At 37.0% G+C, this 20,634-nt stretch overlaps 7 protein-coding genes across 8 annotated transcripts in view; 5 read left to right on the forward strand and 2 right to left on the reverse strand.

The window, feature by feature from the left end:
• Positions 1-340, forward strand: part of LOC104699117 (F-box protein At3g62430-like) — a 3,005-nt gene extending 2,665 nt beyond the window's left edge. The window contains exon 4 of the mRNA XM_010414461.2: positions 49-340. Within this exon, the coding sequence (XP_010412763.1) occupies positions 49-249 (201 nt within the window). The 3' untranslated portion in view covers positions 250-340. The remainder of the gene's footprint in view (positions 1-48) is intronic.
• LOC104791688 (FKBP12-interacting protein of 37 kDa) lies at positions 829-4,729 on the forward strand. 2 transcript variants are annotated; one of them, XM_010517631.1, is made up of 14 exons: positions 829-957; positions 1,919-2,018; positions 2,117-2,178; positions 2,266-2,333; positions 2,422-2,458; positions 2,558-2,645; positions 2,734-2,798; positions 2,888-2,965; positions 3,068-3,115; positions 3,467-3,520; positions 3,852-4,013; positions 4,158-4,227; positions 4,310-4,365; positions 4,466-4,729. In XM_010517631.1, the coding sequence occupies exons 2-14, from the start codon at positions 1,946-1,948 to the stop codon at positions 4,625-4,627; spliced, it is 1,023 nt and encodes a 340-aa protein (XP_010515933.1). In that variant the 5' UTR covers positions 829-957; positions 1,919-1,945; the 3' UTR covers positions 4,628-4,729. The 2 variants fall into 2 exon arrangements, with proteins under 2 accessions (XP_010515933.1, XP_010515934.1); XM_010517632.1 differs by lacking the exons at positions 1,919-2,018; positions 2,117-2,178; positions 2,266-2,333; ... (1 more) ...; positions 2,558-2,645; positions 2,734-2,798 and adding exons at positions 1,156-1,217; positions 1,305-1,372; positions 1,461-1,497; positions 1,597-1,684; positions 1,773-1,837 and having other exon boundaries at positions 829-1,057.
• On the forward strand, positions 4,969-6,706 carry LOC104791689 (cyclin-dependent kinase B1-1-like). The gene is made up of 4 exons (XM_010517633.2): positions 4,969-5,721; positions 5,828-5,897; positions 6,115-6,253; positions 6,400-6,706. Exons 1-4 carry the CDS (start codon positions 5,091-5,093, stop codon positions 6,490-6,492), a joined length of 933 nt encoding a protein of 310 aa, XP_010515935.1. The 5' UTR covers positions 4,969-5,090; the 3' UTR covers positions 6,493-6,706.
• Positions 6,787-9,540, reverse strand: LOC104791690. The gene is made up of 8 exons (XM_010517634.2): positions 9,002-9,540; positions 8,667-8,814; positions 8,416-8,566; positions 8,202-8,327; positions 8,044-8,124; positions 7,719-7,911; positions 7,356-7,626; positions 6,787-7,258 (listed from the first exon to the last, which is right to left on the reverse strand). The coding sequence occupies exons 1-8, from the start codon at positions 9,191-9,193 to the stop codon at positions 7,020-7,022; spliced, it is 1,401 nt and encodes a 466-aa protein (XP_010515936.1). The 5' UTR covers positions 9,194-9,540; the 3' UTR covers positions 6,787-7,019.
• On the forward strand, positions 12,006-12,836 carry LOC104791691. The gene has a single exon (XM_010517635.1). The coding sequence runs from the start codon at positions 12,113-12,115 to the stop codon at positions 12,809-12,811; it is 699 nt and encodes a 232-aa protein (XP_010515937.1). The 5' UTR covers positions 12,006-12,112; the 3' UTR covers positions 12,812-12,836.
• Positions 13,947-14,931, reverse strand: LOC104791692 (50S ribosomal protein L17, chloroplastic-like). The gene is made up of 2 exons (XM_010517636.2): positions 14,624-14,931; positions 13,947-14,536 (listed from the first exon to the last, which is right to left on the reverse strand). Exons 1-2 carry the CDS (start codon positions 14,850-14,852, stop codon positions 14,127-14,129), a joined length of 639 nt encoding a protein of 212 aa, XP_010515938.1. The 5' UTR covers positions 14,853-14,931; the 3' UTR covers positions 13,947-14,126.
• On the forward strand, positions 17,032-19,928 carry LOC104791693 (protein SCARECROW-like). The gene is made up of 2 exons (XM_010517637.2): positions 17,032-19,268; positions 19,375-19,928. Exons 1-2 carry the CDS (start codon positions 17,698-17,700, stop codon positions 19,802-19,804), a joined length of 2,001 nt encoding a protein of 666 aa, XP_010515939.1. The 5' UTR covers positions 17,032-17,697; the 3' UTR covers positions 19,805-19,928.

A 20,634-nucleotide genomic window follows, 5' to 3' on the forward strand; every position in this document is an offset into this window, starting at 1 on the left:
TGCAAATGCTTGGATGGCTATTATTTCCTATCGTCATGCCATATTAAGGTTCTAAAGATAACAAAGTTCAAGGGAGATATCGGAGAGATGGTGCAAATAAAGCATGTATTGGAGAAATTGCCGCGTCTTGAGCTGTTGGAACTTCATAGTCAGGCAAGCAGAAATGACTTAAAGCTGATGATCATGATGCGTCTCCTAATGCTTCCTAGAGCTTCGTCAAAATGTAAAGTCAAGGTCAAGTTTTCTTGATCAAACATCAGTTTGTTCCCCTCAACATGATCTTCCATATCTTCTGATAAGAGAAAACATGAGAACTGGGTTTGTTTAATTAGTGTCTTTCCTTGATAGAACAGCTTGACATTGTTTTGGCCATCTCTCTGACTCTCTCTGGTTGCTGTGTCGTTCCTAAAGCTACATCTTTCATTACTCATTTTGTGTTGCATGTTACTTATATACACAGTCAATATTTGACAATTTGGTGAATGGTATATGATATGCCTGATGTTATCTTCTGCTCTTATAACATTGTAGTTTGGATGACTTTATCAACATATTCAAAACGAGTAAAATCTCTGTATAGGCAACACAAACGACTCATTAACCACACTCTAAATGTTACAAAACTCAAACCATCACCCCAAAATAAAAGAAGAAAAAATGTAGACATTTACCTAGTAAATAATGTGCCGATAACCAAATCTTTATTTTTCACCTTGTAAATAATGAATTTGTTCATAAGACAAACAAAAAAATAATAAATAATAATGAGTTTGTTCAAAAAACATAATATGGCTTTTATTTCATTAAATATAATTATTCCAGTGAAAAGAAAAAAAACCGCGGATCCAGAACGTGGCCCGGGTTGACCACGTTCTCCACTTTTTCCCCAAATCTAAAACCCTAAATTCTCAATTGCCGTCGCTCTCGTCACACTCTCCGTTCACTCCACCAGCGAAAATCCCCGTTGAAATTTCTGTGCTTACAATGGAGTTTTCCTTACAAGACGACGATTTTGGAGGAGATTATTCCGCTGCTGCAAATGCCTCCAGGGCTTCAGGTCGGTCTCCACATTAATTGATTCCTCACGATTTTTTTTTTTTTGTGGTTAGATTGGAGTTGAGGTTTTTCTCATTGTTTTCTATCTGTATCATTCAGGTAATAAAAGAAGCTTCGGTGATCTTGAAGACGATGAAGATGATATCTTCGGATCAAAAAAGGTCGGCTTTTTTTCAAATTTTTTACATTTATCAGAAGTTCAGTTTTTGCTCATCTGCTTGATCAATGTTGAAATTATCGCTATTTAGGGTCGAACTAAAGTGGAGGAAGCTGCACCTGGTGTTGCTACTGGGATGATTTTGTCACTCCGAGAGAGGTTTTTTTTCCTTCAAATCTTTGTGTGCAAAGCTTATGAATTTTTTATGTATAGTCCTAACCTTGTTCTATCCTCTTCTCTTTGCCAGTCTTCAGAATTGTAAAGATGATCTTGCTTCATGTCAAGTATTGTTACTATTCTCTTCTCTATTTCACTTTATACTATTGCTGCTGTTTACAATTGCATCTTTTTTTTTATGTATCTAACTATATGTTTTTTGTTAGAATGAGCTTGAATCAGCCAAGACAGAGATTCAGAAGTGGAAATCAGCGTTTCAGAACGAGTCCTTTGTTCCTGCTGGAAAATCTCCTGGTTAGCCTCTCCATTACAATGTTGGTTTGCGTATTTGTTTATGTAATGCTAATTATTGATTACTCAAAATGATTCTGTTTGACTTCAGAACCTAGATTTCTGATTGACTATATTCAAAACCTAAAATCGTCTGAGAGATCTTGGAAAGAACAGGTTGGCATTTGAGTAATAGGTTGTGTATTTATCAATATGAAGGTCTTGGATTTTTNCTCTCCGTTCACTCCACCAGCGAAAATCCCCGTTGAAATTTCTGTGCTTACAATGGAGTTTTCCTTACAAGACGACGATTTTGGAGGAGATTATTCCGCTGCTGCAAATGCCTCCAGGGCTTCAGGTCGGTCTCCACATTAATTGATTCCTCACGATTTTTTTTTTTTTGTGGTTAGATTGGAGTTGAGGTTTTTCTCATTGTTTTCTATCTGTATCATTCAGGTAATAAAAGAAGCTTCGGTGATCTTGAAGACGATGAAGATGATATCTTCGGATCAAAAAAGGTCGGCTTTTTTTCAAATTTTTTACATTTATCAGAAGTTCAGTTTTTGCTCATCTGCTTGATCAATGTTGAAATTATCGCTATTTAGGGTCGAACTAAAGTGGAGGAAGCTGCACCTGGTGTTGCTACTGGGATGATTTTGTCACTCCGAGAGAGGTTTTTTTTCCTTCAAATCTTTGTGTGCAAAGCTTATGAATTTTTTATGTATAGTCCTAACCTTGTTCTATCCTCTTCTCTTTGCCAGTCTTCAGAATTGTAAAGATGATCTTGCTTCATGTCAAGTATTGTTACTATTCTCTTCTCTATTTCACTTTATACTATTGCTGCTGTTTACAATTGCATCTTTTTTTTTATGTATCTAACTATATGTTTTTTGTTAGAATGAGCTTGAATCAGCCAAGACAGAGATTCAGAAGTGGAAATCAGCGTTTCAGAACGAGTCCTTTGTTCCTGCTGGAAAATCTCCTGGTTAGCCTCTCCATTACAATGTTGGTTTGCGTATTTGTTTATGTAATGCTAATTATTGATTACTCAAAATGATTCTGTTTGACTTCAGAACCTAGATTTCTGATTGACTATATTCAAAACCTAAAATCGTCTGAGAGATCTTGGAAAGAACAGGTTGGCATTTGAGTAATAGGTTGTGTATTTATCAATATGAAGGTCTTGGATTTTTCATATATGGTTTGATGGGTTATTTCTCTTTTCAGTTAGAAATTGCAAAAAGAAAAGAAGCTTCTTGCATTGTACAATATGCAAAACGGGAACAGGAAATGGCAGAGTTGAAGGTATTTCTCTAAGAACTCATCGCCTAAATGATATCCTCGTTGCCTTTCATATGTTTTCTTGAACATTACATAAAAAATGTCTTCTTTGATTTGTAATTTTAGTCAGCTATACGCGATTTGAAATCTCAACTCAAGCCAGCGTCAATGCAGGTACGCCTCTCCACATGTTTTCATTCTGAAATAAGTTACATAATTATGGCAACAAAGTAAACCATGAAAATTAGTTGTTGAAGAAACTTTAACTTCTAGGTATAGGCCTCTTCTTTTTATGTCATAGTGTTCCTTTGAAATTTTTCATCCTCGACCTTGATTCATGTAGAGGAAAAAATCTCCTTGTCCTGTACTTTCTCTGGTCTGAATATGATGATATGCCTGATGTTCCTTGTAATCCTATTCCTAGTCTGAGATATATGGCTATAATGTCAAATCACATTAGTCATCTAGCAGCTCTAAATGATCAGATAGGAGTGTACTTAAAATATTATTGACTTAACTTTGTAGGCGAGGAGGTTGTTGCTGGATCCAGCAATTCATGAAGAATTTTCACGCCTGAAGGTTAGCACCTACTCTTTTTCTATTTGGCGTTAGACTACCCTATCATAAGTATGTAATTGTGGTAATATATTTTTAGATAATCCAAACTTGTTGCTACTAGACTAAATTCTTCTTGAGTTATGAATGGCCTGAAACAAGATTACTTAATAACTTATACCTGATGCTGTCTTCATTTAGAGAATACTGGTATAAAATAAGTTTGTTTGACTTTCTCTTAGGTCACGAGTACAGTTGCGGATGAAATCTCCTAACATTTTTTCTTATAATTGTTGCAAACTTGAAATGAAGAATGAGTAAATGAAGCTTGACCTCAAATATCTGGTTAATGCAGAATCTAGTTGGGGAAAAAGACAAGAAGATAAAGGAACTCCAGGATGAGAATGCAGCACTTGCTTTTACTACTCAAGGCAAGATGGGAAAAATGCTTATGGCAAAATGCAAAACCCTGCAAGAGGAAAACGAGGAGATTGGGCACCAAGCTGCTGAAGGAAAGGTATAAGCTTGTTCTACTCTCAGTCTTTACTCTGGAATTGTTCGGATTATAGAAGCAATAGTCAGTCGTCTTCATCTATAAAACATGATTTCCTGAAAAGGGTAAGACAATTGATATTTCCCTATGTTCATGTTGTATTTACAGATTCATGAACTAGCAATGAAGCTTACACTGCAGAAGTCTCAAAACGCAGAGCTTAGAAGTCAATTTGAAGGTAAAGTCATATGTTGATGTTAGATTTAGCAAAAGATTCTTCTACAGATAGAATTTCGAATTGAGGTTTTTGTGGATTGCAGGACTGTTCAAACACATGGATGAATTAACAAACGATGTTGAGAGATCAAACGAAACGGTAATTTATCCTCTGTCTTTATCCTATTACGAGTTTTTTCTTAATACGGGAGATTGATTATGGTTTTTTGTCGGAAATGGGACTTTAATGAATCTCTCAGGTGATAATATTGCAAGAGAAATTGGAAGAGAAAGAGAAGGAGATAGAGAGAGTAAAGAAAGGTATGGAAATTGTTGTGCCTGATGTTGTAGCAGGTGACAACAAGAATGATGAAGTTGTTGAAATTGATGAAGATGCCAAAGAAATTGATGGTGGAGAATAGAATATTAGCTTATCAAACAGATGTTTTGTACATTTTGAAAGTTTTAAAATCACATTTTAATTTCATTTTATATCTCTGCATCTGTTATTGTTTCAGTGCTAATTCTTCATCCTCTTCGTATCTTTTTCTTTACAAGTTTCCTCCTCCAAAACCATTGATCAGATAAGTCTAAATTTTGGGGGACAAAAGTGTAATAGTAAATAAATTGGAGTACTCAAATCGAATACTGATAAATAAAAGTAACATTATTACACTTTTTCCCCCAAAAGATAAATAAATCACAACTTTAGGTCAATTAGTTGTTACGAACGAATTCAAAATCCGAAGGAGCGGGAAAATACAGAGTGACGTGTCACAATCCATCATCATCTTCATTAATCAGATCAAAAATAATAGGGTTCATCATCACAAAATCCAGAAACCGTCACAGTTCAAATTTTTCAAATTCAAATTCAAAAAAAAAATGGAGAAGTACGAGAAGCTAGAGAAGGTCGGAGAAGGAACATACGGCAAAGTCTACAAAGCGATGGAGAAAGGAACTGGTAAGCTCGTAGCTCTGAAGAAGACTCGTCTCGAGATGGACGAAGAAGGTATCCCACCAACCGCGCTTCGTGAGATCTCGCTTCTCCAGATGTTATCTACATCGATCTACGTTGTTCGATTGCTCTGCGTCGAACACGTTCATCAGCCTCCTTCAACCAAATCCCAACCCCCCAAATCCAACCTCTATCTCGTTTTCGAGTATCTCGACACTGATCTTAAGAAATTCATCGATTCGTATCGGAAAGGACCTAATCCTAAGCCGCTTGAGCCTTTTCTGATTCAGAAGTTGATGTTTCAGCTTTGTAAAGGAGTCGCGCATTGTCATAGCCACGGTGTGCTTCACCGTGATTTGAAACCGCAGAATCTTCTTCTTGTGAAAGATAAAGAGCTTCTTAAGATTGCTGATTTGGGTCTTGGTCGTGCTTTTACTGTTCCTCTTAAGTCGTATACGCATGAGATTGTTACTCTTTGGTATAGAGCTCCTGAAGTTCTTCTTGGATCCACTCATTATTCAACTGCTGTTGACATGTGGTCTGTTGGTTGTATCTTTGGTTAGTCTCACTGATGATGTTTTTTTGCTGTTCTCTGAATTCGTCTCTCTGCGTTGTGATTTTTGTATTTATGTTTGTTTTTTTGCTATCTTTGAATTTGTATTAGCTGAGATGGTTAGGAGGCAAGCTCTCTTCCCTGGTGATTCTGAGTTTCAGCAGTTGCTTCATATCTTCAGGTATTTTGAGTTTACCTTCAATTGGCTATTTTGGTTTTGTCCAGTGTCAGTGTGAAATGCATCATTGAATGATGATATAGCTAGCTTACCAATTGAAAAACGGTTGATTCTATATAGTTCAGGTTTCATTGATCATAGTTCAGTGGATTTAAGGATTCAGTATTCTTGAATAGAAAAACTATGATCTTGTTAATGGTTCCTTGTTTGGTTCATGGAGGTTGCTAGGAACACCAACTGAGCAGCAATGGCCTGGTGTTTCCACTCTCCGTGACTGGCATGTTTACCCTAAGTGGGAGCCGCAAGACTTAACTCTTGCTGTTCCTTCTCTTTCACCTCATGGAGTTGATCTTCTCACGGTAATCCACTGCCTGATGACCATAGCATATGAATATTGTTGTTGCAGAGCAGCTCTAAGCTCCTCATCTCCTCTTCTTCTTATGCCTAAGCTGAACACTGCTTTATTCATTCTTTCTGATTGAGCTTTATGTTTGAACAAATGCAGAAATTGCTCAAGTACAATCCAGCCGAAAGAATCTCAGCAAAAACAGCACTTGATCACCCATATTTCGACAGCCTTGACAAGTCTCAGTTCTGAAGTGAAACACTCACATGTTCATTTGTGAATCTGTTGTCATCGTCTTGGTGAATGTTAAACATTTGTTTTATGTTGGTTTCCGACACATCAGTGTCTTCCTATGTTTGGATTAGAGATCTGTAGTCTTGCAGAAGAAACTGGTAATGCTTGTTTTCTCAAGTAAATGTAAAACACAATGGTGTGGTAGCAATGAAATGATTACTTAAAGATCGTTTATTCTTGTGTAATCATACAAATTTGATGCTCAGCATTCTGAAAATGTCAACTTTGAGAGTTAAAGTGAGACCTTCGAGCGAGGTGAAATAAAGGGTCTTTTATAGAATTGTCAAACCCAAATGTTACGTACAATGGTATTAGTGTACACGATTGGTATTCTGACACACACACTTGCCCACAAATGGTTTACAACACAAGTAGCTGCTCAAAGACACTAAGTTAAAAAGATTGATCGCTACACACAATTGAAGGAAACCAAATAATACAGTAGTCGTAGACGTAGCAGCTATCGATGATGACGTGAAGTGAAATCAATTGGACCACACATGAACAAGGCCGTGTCTGTTTCCTGTGTATATCTCATTGCGTTCCTCGTCATAGAAAAGAGCGGTTATGTCTTCTAAAGCTTCAGCTACCGCATTTCTTCTTTGCTTTGAGTTCTTCCCCGCGCAACTGCTACTGCTCTCATCCTCTTTCGGAGGTCCACTGCTTGGTGTTATTTTAGCTAAGCATTTCCCAGTCAATATATTGCTAATATTGATTGATCCCGCTGCACCATCCCAAAAAAACACCATTAAACAATCTCCATCAATGGAATTTGTTAGATTATATAGGGTTATATATCTTGATGAGTTTATTCTACTTACCATTTCCTTCTATCCACTGATCTTCGGTATCTGCTTTGCAGTACGAGATGATCAGATCTTGATCACTTGTTATGTAGATATTATTTGTGTTACAGTCTGGATGCCATAGAAGATGGTCTTCAAAGGAAGTCACGAGCTCTCCGCGAAAATTCCAAACAGAAACGTTTCGATTCCTGAATGTCAGAAACAACTGGTTCTCATACAGAAATATGAATGCAGACGGTGTCATGAACTCAGCTCTACTAACTTCCATTAGCTCAGCATTTCTTACCTGAGTTTGCAAATCAGAAACCAATCTTTAGTATAAAAAAAATGTAAAACAAAAGCTTAAGATTTGATTGAATCAGACAAAAATCAACTCACGTCAAGAATTTGAAGATTCTCATTCTCTTGCTTAACAAGTAGTTTCTCATTAAATTGTTCAATGAAATCAACTTTCTTGTTTCGGTGAAGCAAATGATTGAAGGACTTGAGAACTGTGCCATCTTCTATTGACAGAATCTTCAGAGGAACATGACTGATAGCTCTCTTGAAGATCAATAACATTATCCCTGGACTGATGCAGGGAAACAAATGGGCAGTACAGTTAGAGAAGTTACAAGTCTTTCAATCCAAACTAGTGGACAGAACAGTAACGCAATCAGCTTGCTCAATATTTGCAAACATAAAACAGATGGAGGAAAGTTACCTGATCTTAATTTCCTGGACATTTTTATCTGATATCGAATATAGCATGGTATAGTTTTTCAGATCAAAAACCTTGTACACACTGCATGAAACAGCTATCGGGATCAGAGGATGAAACTTGTAGTCACAAAATATAGGTTGTTCAGACCAGAAAAGAACCTGTCCTGCGCAGAATAAGTCAGCACCTTTCCATTGACATCATCAAACTCAACAAAACCAGGCCACTTTAATGATTCAGACTCAAAAAGGGCAAACCCTGCATCGGGCTGACCTCTCAGAATATACCTAATAGTTGAAAATAACCAGAAACACACATAAGTTTGAATAACCCAGAAAGAACAATAGATTTGACTCACAATGGAAGACAACATACTCAATTCTAGTGGATCTGCATTTCAAAGAGCTGAAATTGTCTGAAGCATAAACCGAAACTGTGATGAGAGAATCATTGTTCTTGTTGTAGAACAAGCTCCTGATGACTTCATCTGGACTAACATTCAAAAAGCATATTCTTTTGTTCGTCTCTGCAAATGAAAATTAACAATCCAAAAGGTTAAACAACTAAACTTACAAAGACACAAAGCTGAATGAAGTAAGCGTACTCAAAGTTACGCAAATTATTACCTCTACTGAAAGCAGCGCAGACACCAGAATGGGCAAGGGCAAAGACAATGTCCCTTGCAGCAACAATCTCGATAACTTTTGTTCTTTTCATCAAAAACGGTAACGCAACTAAACAGTGTCCCTTTGGATCGTGTGTATCATATTGCTCCTGAAAAATCAAAAATCAAAATTAATTTAGCAAGAGAACAGCTTAATTAGTAAATTAATCAATGTCAATTAAGAGAATTTAAGTAAACAATGAGCAAACCAAGCATATTTCTAGGGTTTGGGAGGGAGATTCTCCAGAATCAGAGAAATTAGGGCAAAATCCCAAAGATTGAAAATTCAGAACATACCACGAGACGCATGTTGCGAAATCTTTCCTGGGCAGTACTAATAGAGAAAGCTCGATCCTTGCGAGATGAGATTTCTCTACGTTGAAGCTTCTTGACGCTGTTGACGAACCCATCGGGTCGAGACCTTTTCTTAGCCACAACTCTTCTTCCACTACAAGGTCTAGGGCTTGCTGTAATCCTTCTTCCTTCCATCTACTTCCTCCACTTCCTTCAAAGCCCTAATATTTTTACAGCAGGTTCCGATTTTTTTTTTTTTTTGGGAAACCCTAGAATGATGAGGAAGACAAGGCAAGAGCAGTTAAGAAGAAAGAAACCCTAAGCTTTAGGGGAGGAGAAGAGATGAAGAAGAAGCGAGAGTTGGGTATCTCCAGGAGGAAGACGAGAAGTGACGGCTACTACATGGGAGTGTGACGTAAGCAAGTTTTGAAGATTCAGATTTGGGATTCAATGTTTCAAAGCTCTTCTTCTTTGTTTCAAAAATCTCAATTTCGAGCATGAACCAGACGAAATCGAACCAATCTGAATTATTTTCGCGTAGATCGAAGACAAAAAAAGTTAAATTAAAAAAATTGAATATATTAAAACGTAGCGTTTTAAAGTCAAACAAAACAAAGTTGGAAGAAATTAGCTTTTATGGGCGTATTAAGGCCCAATATAACCTTAGAGAAGGACAATCCATTTATTTCACTTTTTACTTTTTCCTTCCAAAGATGAATATTATTGATCTTAAGAATGGTTATCCTCCAAATACAGTTGTTGAGAAAGCAATTCAAATACTCATGCATAACACTATCATAAGCTTGGGTCGAAATTTTTTTCACTTTTCTATATTTTAGAAAATTATCGAAAAATCTATTCAAAATTTTGGAACATTTTAGACACTTAACTTTTGAATCATGTGATTATAAAAATAAAACAGACGTCGCAAATTCACTGCAAAAAAAGTCAAATCATGAGACTCACCTTATTATTTTTATCAACTCCCTTCTTCCCAGTTCCCACACCTCAAGCTGAACTAATTAATGCAAATAGATCTTTGAAACAATATAAATATGGTCAATCTTTTGAAACAATGTACACGTACGAAAAGTCAAGCCAATTTTTCAGCAAAATTTTCAAACATGTGATTTAAAAAATTAACAGACGTGAGACGACACAAGTTCACTTATTACTAAAAGAACTCGATAAATAAAACAAATAATAAAGACATGATTATTATAATAAGCGAGCCAGATTAAACGCGGGCCAAACTCACAAAAGTCAGTCTCGTGTAAACGAAGAAATGGACCCAGAAAATGACACGGTGACTTATATCATTGAGTTTGTTTACGTAATAAACCCACACGATATTAGGCAAAAGCGACGGGTAACGCATTAAGCATGGTCTCTACTCTCTCTCTCTCTGTTACAAAGCCATGTGATGTGATGTATTAGTGATTTCAACCTGTAACCTCACCTTATTATTTTACTATCATTAATCTCCCTTCTTTCCCACCTCCACATAGCTGAAATAATAAATGCAAATGCAATTCTTTGAAACGAGATAAATATATATGGTCAATCAATACAAATTTTGTTTAATAAAAGTTCAACCAACAACCAATTTTTTTTTAAGAATAGCTGTTATACGTGGAGTGTAAACGGTCTTACGCTGTTTAAATGGCAATTAATATGGTTGACTGTATATTTTGTCCGTGTTTAAACTTTATTCCTTGTTAATCCAAATTCTAAGTTTTAGTTGAAAAAAATACTTAAAACTTACTATAAATACATTAGCTTTTGTTTGTGATTAACAATTACTTCATTACTTAGTATTCAACTATTGTTTTATTATTTTTACAATTCATATTTTATAAGTAACTGAAATTGCATAGAGAGCCTATAAGTAATAGTATATATGGGATAATTGTTGATTTGGACGTTTTGTAGGCCAAATCTTTCAAATAAGGTATTTTTATCCATGTTCTCAAAACGATGCATTTTTTTGTGAGGCTAAATAACGAAACTAACCCAAGTGAAAGAAGTATTTTTTGGTCAGGCTAAATGACGAAATTAATCCAAAGATTTTTGGGTTCGGGTATTTTGCCCAGGACTATAAAACACGGTAGACGGCGATGAGAAACATAAACAAATTAAGCAATCTGAAACTTTGACTGGAGAAATATTCAAAAAAATCTTTTAATATTTTCTCCTTAGATTCACCAAATACCAGTTTCTTTAGGGTTTAGTTTTCATCAATCGAAGTGAAGAATAAAAATATCAGAGATGGTGGAGGCAGTAACGTAAACGTCGGAACAATTATCTCACATCTCTTTCACTTGGGTTAGTTTTGTCAATTTTATTTTTGGCTCAACATCAACTATTTATTATCCAAATCAATACATCCAAATTAAAGGTAGATAACATTCACTTCCATAGAATTGGACCAAATGCAATGAATCGATCTAGTATCACCTTGAATCACTAGGCGGATCCAATGCTAACTAATCGAAAAACATTTTTTGGTTAGTTTCGTCATTTAGCCTCACCAAAAAATGCCTCATTTTGAGAACATGAATAAAAATACTTTTATTTGAAAGATTTGGCCCAAATAAACAATTATCCTATGTTTTTTTAAGAAGTTTTTTTTTATGAATTTAGAATGGTATAACAAATAGAATTTGGAGCCTAAAATTTTACCAAATTCTAAAACTTTGAAGCAAGTTATACACACCAACAAAAAAAAGAAGTATCTTATAAAAATGTAATTTCTTCCCAACTTATGAATAATCAAATCTCTATATATTTTCATCAATTATGTTTAAACGTTTTAAGTAATTGGAACCTTCTTAATTCTGATTATTTCATGGCATTTAGTCTATTCACTGCCAAAAAAGGCCTTAAAAATACTTTAGAATTTAGAAATACTCCCATTAAAAATCGTGGCAAATTTAGAAATATATTTTTAATCGAAAATATTTTTATTAAAAAAAAAAAAAAACGGATGTGTTATTTATATGAGTCGTGTCATAAAAATTAGTTACAGAAAAAAAAGGGTCTCACATTTAAGGAAAATAAAAACCTCTGACGAAAAAAAAGCGTAACAGAGAAGACGAAGACGAAGAAACAAGTATGAGTGGTGGTTCTGTTTCAATCAAACCCGATGATAAAAAGGAAGAGAAGCCAGCAGCTGCCATGTTACCACCTCCCAAACCAACCGCTTCTTCCATGGAAACGCAATCCGGTAAAAATAAATCGCGGCGGAAACGCAACTGCAAAATCTGCGTCTGTTTCAGTATCCTCCTCTTCCTCCTCATCGTTATAATCATAATCATCTTAGCTTTCACTCTCTTCAAACCAAAACGCCCAGTCACAACCATGGATTCCATCTCCGTCGAACGTCTCCGAGCTTCCGTCAACCCACTCCTCCTCAAAGTCTTCCTAAACCTAACGCTAAACGTCGATCTCTCGCTTAAAAATCCTAACCGAGTCGGGTTCAGCTACGATTCGTCCTCGGCGCTGCTTAACTACAGAGGCCAGCTGATCGGAGAAGCTCCACTCCCGGCGGACCGAATCGCGCCGCGGAAAACGCATATTTTGAATCTGACGCTGACGCTAATGGCGGATCGGTTGTTATCTGAGTCGGAGCTTTTGTCTGATGTCATGGCTGGCGTCATACCGCTCAACACGTTTGTTAAAGTCTCTGGTAAAGTAAGCGTTCTCAAAATCTTCAAGATTAAGGTTCAGTCGTCGTCTTCGTGTGATCTCATCGTCTCTGTTTCGGATCGTAATGTCACGAGTCAGAACTGTAAATATTCAACTAAGTTATAATTAAACAACAGATCTTGTAGATCTACAAAACTACTACACTTTTAGTCTTCTTGTTTTGTCTTTATTTTATTTTTGGGTATTTTGAATTTGGTACACTATTATTATGTATGTATTATTTGCTTTTAATCAATAGAGATTTGCGTTGCTTTTGCTTTTTTATTTTATTTTTAAAATTCTTGTTGAGATCTTATAATTGATTCAGCAAAATTAGTACTACGTTTTAGTCAATGGTGTCAACGTATACATGTAGCTATCTTTTTCAAAATTTTAAAGTTATATAAAGAAAAAGTCAGGTAAAGGATATCAAAAATCAGATGATTCTTAATTACTACAATCATATAATGTAGGCAGTTTGTAAGGAAGTAGTTGGCAGCTCAAGTCGCATTTAAAGCACTATCTTCTTTACTTTAGCTAGATCCATCTATATTTCCAACAAGTGTGGCTTGAAGCTCTCCAAATAATACAAGAAATAAAGATCCACACATATATTTTATAGTTTGTTGTCATGGCCAGGCGTATGCGTAAATCATCCAAACGTTGCGATTGCTGCACAGCTTGGTGTATCGTCTTGACCATTCTAATCCTCGCCTTCGTCATTGCGATAATCTTGGTATTGGAGGTTTACAAACCCAAAATCCCTATAACGCAGATCTAAATCAGCCACGAGTCACCTTACAAGTCGTCGTATATCTTTACCGGTTGATGTTCAGCTCAATTTCACAGTTATTAGTCTCTATATTATGATCGAAAATGGCAACGGTCTTCAAGCAGGAGATAAGAAAGACAGTAGTTGTATACAGAGAAACAAGTTGGTGATATTGAGCTTCTCTCAGGTACATTGCCAGCTAAAAGGTCCAAGACACACATAGTCAAGCTGTAAAATCACTATGGACTTCCCTTCTATGAAAGTGTAGAACCAAGAATGTAAAACGAGCACTAAGTTGTATAGCTTGAATTCGTCTTTTGGTAAACATATAGGTACTGTAAAAGGATTGCTTTTTATGTCATACATTGTATTTTCCCAACTGGATCTGAATATCTCTCGATCCTAAGTTCATCTCCATCTGAATATTCCTGATTCTTCATATGAAATTTCTTAGAGAATAGAAACTACAAAGATCTTTACCAGAACGAGAGAAAGAACAAAAGCATTCATTTATATGCTCATCGTCTCAACTCTAAAGAAAGCATTTTCACCAAATTGAATCTCACAAAACAAAAAAACAAAATGATCTCATATCTGCATCAACAACTGTTTCTTAGATATTACATAGCAAAAGATGAACAATTTAAAGAAACAGAGATACTATTGACCTTAGACAAGCTCAATGTACGCCATTGGAGCATTATCACCTCTCCTTGGAAGAGTTCTGATGATCCTCGTGTATCCTCCATTCCTCTCACCATATCTATCAGGAACCTCAGCAAAGAGAGCATGAACGATCTGCTTCTCATAGATATAACCCAAAGCTTGTCTTCTCTTGTGCAACGAACCGTCTTTAGCCAATGTAATCATCTTGTCAACGAACTTCCTCATGGCACTGGCTCTAGCTCGAGTCGTCTTGATTCTCCCATGCTTAAGAAGCTGAGTCGTGAGTCCTCTCAGAAGAGCTTTACGCTGGTCCGGTGGTCTGTTCAGCTTCGGAACACGTCGTCCGTGTCTCATCGCGTAAACACGACCACCACCATCAACAATTTTGAATCCATTCTCAAAACTCTTCCAATCTGCGTTGCGAAATTCCCAAAACAAACCCTAACGATTCAATTGAGCCGAAATTGAAATTATGTTTATGTGAAAGTTGAAATGTTTACCTGGAAGTCCAATTGAGAGGAGAGGGTTGACCGGAGAGAGACCGGAGAACGAAGGGAGTGAAGGAGAAGAGATGGGGAGACGGAGAGTGACCGGACGGCGAGAAGAGGATGTAGGTAACCGGAATGATGACGGAGACGGAAGAGCTGATTTGAGAGATGACATGCTCCAAACTCTGCTAACGGAATCTGTAGGTGTCGTCGCCATTGCCATGGACACTGGAATCGCCATTAGAGTGTGATTCTCTCTGCAACAAAGGTCGGTTTTGCTGTAGTCGAATGGATAAGAGGGGGGGGGATAGAGGAAGAGGACTTTGTTTATCAGAAACCATTTCATGGGCCTTAATGGGCTTAGAAAACGGTAACTCTTACACAAAAGACTTCTTTGGGCTATGATGTAATATTAGAATTGTTTATATGCTGCTTGCTAAGTAAAAAACATATACAGTACAATAATGTAATTTACATTGTCTTCTTCCACTATATAAAGACAAAGAGAGGTATCGATTCATCGTAAGTATACAAATGGTAGGATACAAATAGAAAGTTTTTTATGTGCAAATACTTCTCCGGTAATGAATGAATGCTATCATACAAATATAGAAACAAGTGTAAAGTAGACCCTTTAACTTTCCACTCCACTAATTAACTTACATAACTAGTTAAATGATTAAAAACTCTCATAATGAGTATTAGTATCATTTAAATTGAACATATAAGAGTATTAAAGAAATAATAACAATAGAACTACTGTATGTTGTACTTTTGGGGCAAAAAAAAAACTACGTTGTATCATACATCATACTATAATCAAACACATCAAACTTTTTTAAAAAATTAATAAAAGATAAAAGAAAAATCATTTAAAATTTTAAACATATATATATATATAAAATAAAAATATATATAAAAACTACCCGCAGCGTAGCGCGGATTTAACCTAGTTTTTCTTTAAAAATATATATGTACATCTGATATTTGTGAAGATTTCTCAGCAATTATCATGAAAAATACAGTGGGGTAGGAGGTGAGCAACCGAATTAGGCAGGCAATTAGCGAAACAACACTAAAAGGGCAGAAAAGACTTTTTGGGATATGAACTTGGAGAAAGACATTCAGCTTTTTACGCTGAGATACTTTCATATTGAGCTGTGTGTGTTTGTGTTCCGAAGAGAATTATTAAAAAAAAAAAAAAAAACTAAAAAGAGTAGTTGGAAGTGAAAAAGGGGAAAAACAAGATCGTAAAAAGCGTAGATGGTTTCTTATAGGGTTCACTGCCATACATGCCAAAGCCAAGCCAAGCCATGCTATTATTATATTGGCCATGGGGGCTAGTGTTTTTGACGTACAAAAGTCTAAAAATTGTCAGTCAAACAGGTCCAAAACTTTTTAATAAAAATATTATAATAATAGTAATTTTTTTCATTTAGAAAAAAAAAAAGGACAAAAGGGAAAAGAAGAGGATGCAGATGAAAGCAAAATGTCAAACACTAGTTTCAGATTTTATCGGGAACTGGGGTTTGACAGTTGGTGTAATGGCTTCATCAAAACATGTGCTGCTCTCTCTCTTTTCTTCCTTTTTCTTCTTTTGTTATTTACTGTTTTAGCTCTACGTCTTGTCCAATTGCTCTTATGTAAAATGCCTTTTTTATATTAAGGGACTTGGCTTTTATCATTTAAAAAAAATAATAATAATAATACTTCTTCTTTTTTTCTCATCTCTTTCAATTAGGACGGTTTAAGGAAAACCACATTTCTAATTTTAGCACAAAATAGCAAGTTGGCTATACTATTGGCCAGCACTGCCCATCTTAGTAACAAGCACATCGTACCACAAAAAAAAGTCCTTCGATTGTGTGAGAGACTTCTTCGTCCACATCTCTCATACCAAACCTAAAATGACTAGTGGTACAACCTGACTCCAAATCTAATTACTTGGGTTACGAATCCAAGTCATATAACTGTAATACATCATACACAGTATAATTCTTTTCGTATATTTTTTTTATTTTAAAATGTTTTATAGTTTCGAACTCTAGTCCGCTTGGACCTAAAAACTACAAGAAATGGTTTGGAGGAGATACGATTCTTGTGGACACAAATTTACGGGACGAACCATGGAACCTCGTTGGTCTATTCTTCTTCTTTATGTGTATTATGAATTATTTGGGTTTCCACTTACTCCACCGCAATTGTTCGTACTACTGCTAACCAGAAATTTACTTCCACATAATGCGAATATTTCGTCACTTATACAATTTTTTTTTTAAATAAAAAAAAAACTGAATTTCGTATGTTATTAGTAGTAATAAAGTATAAATATAGCTAACCGGTTCCACGAAATTGAGCTCTCTCTCTATTATTATTATATAGCAAACAAAATATTATCTTCTTGTGGTTAGTTTGAGAGAGAGAGGGGAGAGGTCAAGAAGAAAAGAGAGTGAGAGATGGATCGGCAAAAGCAAGACGTCAAACACGCAACGACGAACAATTCCGATCACGCACCTAATCTCTTCCCAATTTTTATTATTTTTCCAACTCAGTCCCCCCTCATCAATTAATTAACCCACCCAATAAATTAAAAGACAGAGACAGAGGCAGAGATAGAGAGAGAGCGAAAGAGAGAGAGAGAAGAGTTAACATGAATAGAGATGTAAAGAGTCATTAAATGTAACGAAGCGACATTCACAATAATTCGAAAGGAGGAAGACGATTTAGATACGGCCAGGACCCTTTTTCACTACACACACTGTCCTCCTCGTCCACCTCAATATACCAAAAACCAAAACCCCTTTATCCGGGATTCATCCTCCAACTCACTTAGTTCCAAATTCACCCTCACTGAGTTTTTTTCCCCTTTTTTCTTCTTCTTCATCGGAGATCGTGAAGAAGATGAAGTAAATTAAGCATCCCCATAGATTTTTTAAAAAGAAGAAAAGATACTAGCTTTTCTACTAAAAAAGCCCTCTTCTGTTTGGAAATTTTCGATTTTGGATTTTGCTACTCCCCCTTTATTTTGTTTAGTCTCTTATTCTATTTATAACCATGCAATTCCACGACCAACCACTTCAATCTCTATGGCGGATTCCGGCGATTTCAACGGTGGTCAACCTCCTCATAGTCCTTTAAGAGCCACTTCTTCCGGTAGTAGTAGTAGCAACAACCGTAGTGGTGCTCCTCCTCAACCTCCACCTCCTCCTTTAGTGATGGTGAGAAAACGATTAGCTTCCGAGATGTCTTCTAACCCTGACTACAACAACCCGTCTCGCCCTCCTCGCCGTGCCTCTCACCTCCTCGACTCCAACTACAATACTGTTCCACCACAACAACAACAACAACAACCACCGTCTCTTGCTGCGGCGACGGCTGTTGCTTCTCAGCCAAACCCACCTCTCTCTGTCTGTGGCTTCTCTGGTCTTCCTGTTTTCCCTTCAGACCGTGGTGGTGGTGGTCGGAATGCTATGTCCGTACAGCCAATGGAACAAGACTCTTCCTCTTCTTCTGCTTCACCTACGGTTTGGGTTGACGCCATTATCAGGGACCTTATCCACTCCTCAACTTCGGTCTCAATCCCTCAACTTATCCAAAACGTTAGAGACATTATCTTCCCTTGTAACCCAAATCTCGGAGCTCTTCTTGAATATAGACTCCGATCTCTCATGCTTCTTGATCCTTCCTCCTCCTCCGACCCTTCTCCTCAATCTTTTGAACCTCTCTATCAGATCTCAAACAACCCTTCTCCTCCTGTAACTCAACACCAACAGCAACAACAACAACATCAACAGCAACAACCACAACAACAACATAAGACTCCTCCTCCGCCTCCGATTCAGCAACAAGAGAGGGAGAATTCTTCCACCGATGCACCACCGCAACCAGAGACGGTGACAACCACCACAGCCACCGTCACAAACACGGCGGAGGCGTTAAGAGAGAGGAAAGAAGAGATTAAGAGACAGAAGCAAGATGAAGAAGGTTTACACCTTCTCACATTGCTGCTACAGTGTGCTGAAGCTGTCTCTGCTGATAACCTCGAAGAAGCAAACAAGCTTCTTCTCGAGATCTCTCAATTGTCAACTCCTTACGGAACCTCAGCGCAGAGAGTAGCTGCTTACTTCTCCGAAGCTATGTCAGCGAGATTACTCAACTCGTGTCTCGGGATTTACGCGGCTTTGCCTTCACGGTGGATGCCTCAAACGCATAGCTTGAAGATGGTCTCTGCGTTTCAGGTGTTTAACGGGATAAGCCCTCTAGTGAAATTCTCACACTTTACAGCGAATCAGGCGATTCAAGAAGCGTTCGAGAAAGAAGACAGTGTACACATCATTGATCTAGACATCATGCAGGGACTTCAATGGCCTGGTCTATTCCACATCCTTGCTTCTAGACCTGGAGGACCTCCTCACGTGCGTCTCACGGGACTTGGTACTTCCATGGAAGCTCTTCAGGCTACTGGGAAACGTCTCTCCGATTTCGCGGATAAGCTTGGCCTGCCTTTTGAATTCTGCCCTTTAGCTGAGAAAGTTGGAAACTTGGACACTGAGAGACTCAATGTGAGGAAAAGAGAAGCTGTTGCTGTTCACTGGCTTCAACATTCTCTTTATGATGTTACTGGCTCTGATGCACACACCCTCTGGTTACTCCAAAGGTAATAAAACACTCATTACCTTTTAATCACTCTTTGACTATATAAATTGTTTAAGATAGATGTTCTAAAAAGTGGCTGTTTTGGGTTAATGGTTGGGAATGAACAGATTAGCTCCTAAAGTTGTGACAGTAGTTGAACAAGACCTGAGCCATGCTGGTTCCTTCTTAGGAAGATTTGTGGAAGCAATACATTACTACTCAGCACTGTTTGATTCGTTGGGAGCAAGCTACGGCGAAGAGAGTGAAGAGAGACATGTGGTGGAGCAGCAGCTATTATCGAAAGAGATACGGAATGTATTGGCCGTGGGAGGACCGTCGAGGAGCGGGGAAGTGAAGTTTGAGAGCTGGAGGGAGAAAATGCAACAATGTGGGTTTAAAGGTATATCTTTAGCTGGCAATGCAGCTACACAAGCGACTCTTCTGTTGGGAATGTTTCCTTCGGATGGTTACACATTGGTTGATGATAATGGCACGCTTAAGTTTGGATGGAAAGATCTTTCTTTACTCACTGCTTCAGCTTGGACGCCTCGTTCTTAGTTTTTTTGTCTCTCTTTGTCACAAACAATGCCCATAAATATAGATTTTACCTGGGTTTACTTTTTTCTTTTTTTTCTTGGTTATGTTTTTAAAAGAGAGGATTCTTACTTAAGTTATTGTCTCACTCGCACTCTTTATTGGTTACCTCACTGGTGGAATACATAGAAGTTGATCTTGAATAAACAAGTTGATATGGAAGGAAACAAATGAAAATAATACCATCACGCCTCACGGACACAGCATACTTCGAAAAGCGATCCACCGCTACCATCACGGACCTAATCTTTTTAGGAATGGAACATCAAATTGAAAATGAAAACACGTATATACAGATATGCTATGTCATAGGGATAAAGTGAAAACAGTGCATATTTACTTGATGTATCACATGCAAATTTCTCTAAAGCTGCAGAATATTTTTGAAAGTTATCCACTTTGTTTGTTGTAAAAAACGGTGAAATTATACTTTTATGCCTAAGTGATGCATGTATCGTATATAGTCTATACAAAATAAACAAATACATATTTGAAATTAACAAGACATCGATGAAAAGAAATTGGTTGGTGAAAAATTGCTGATTCTATTGTTTTAAAAAAAACACTCTTTAGTTACTAGTGTAGGTTATTGACCAGGTTTTAATCAACTATTTGATATTATGTGACAACACCACAATGGCTTCGCCCGTGTAAGTGTTTTCGCATATAAACAATTTGCTAAAATTTAGATAATTTACTTGAATTCAGGATGTCGAACACACACACACACACACTCGTGTGTATGGTCTCTGGAGAAAAAAGTTCAGAACTGTATCAGTGGTGGAGCATTCAAA

The sequence above is a fragment of the Camelina sativa genome, chromosome 6, assembly GCF_000633955.1.
Source record: "Camelina sativa cultivar DH55 chromosome 6, Cs, whole genome shotgun sequence".
Classification (NCBI taxonomy): domain Eukaryota; kingdom Viridiplantae; phylum Streptophyta; class Magnoliopsida; order Brassicales; family Brassicaceae; genus Camelina; species Camelina sativa.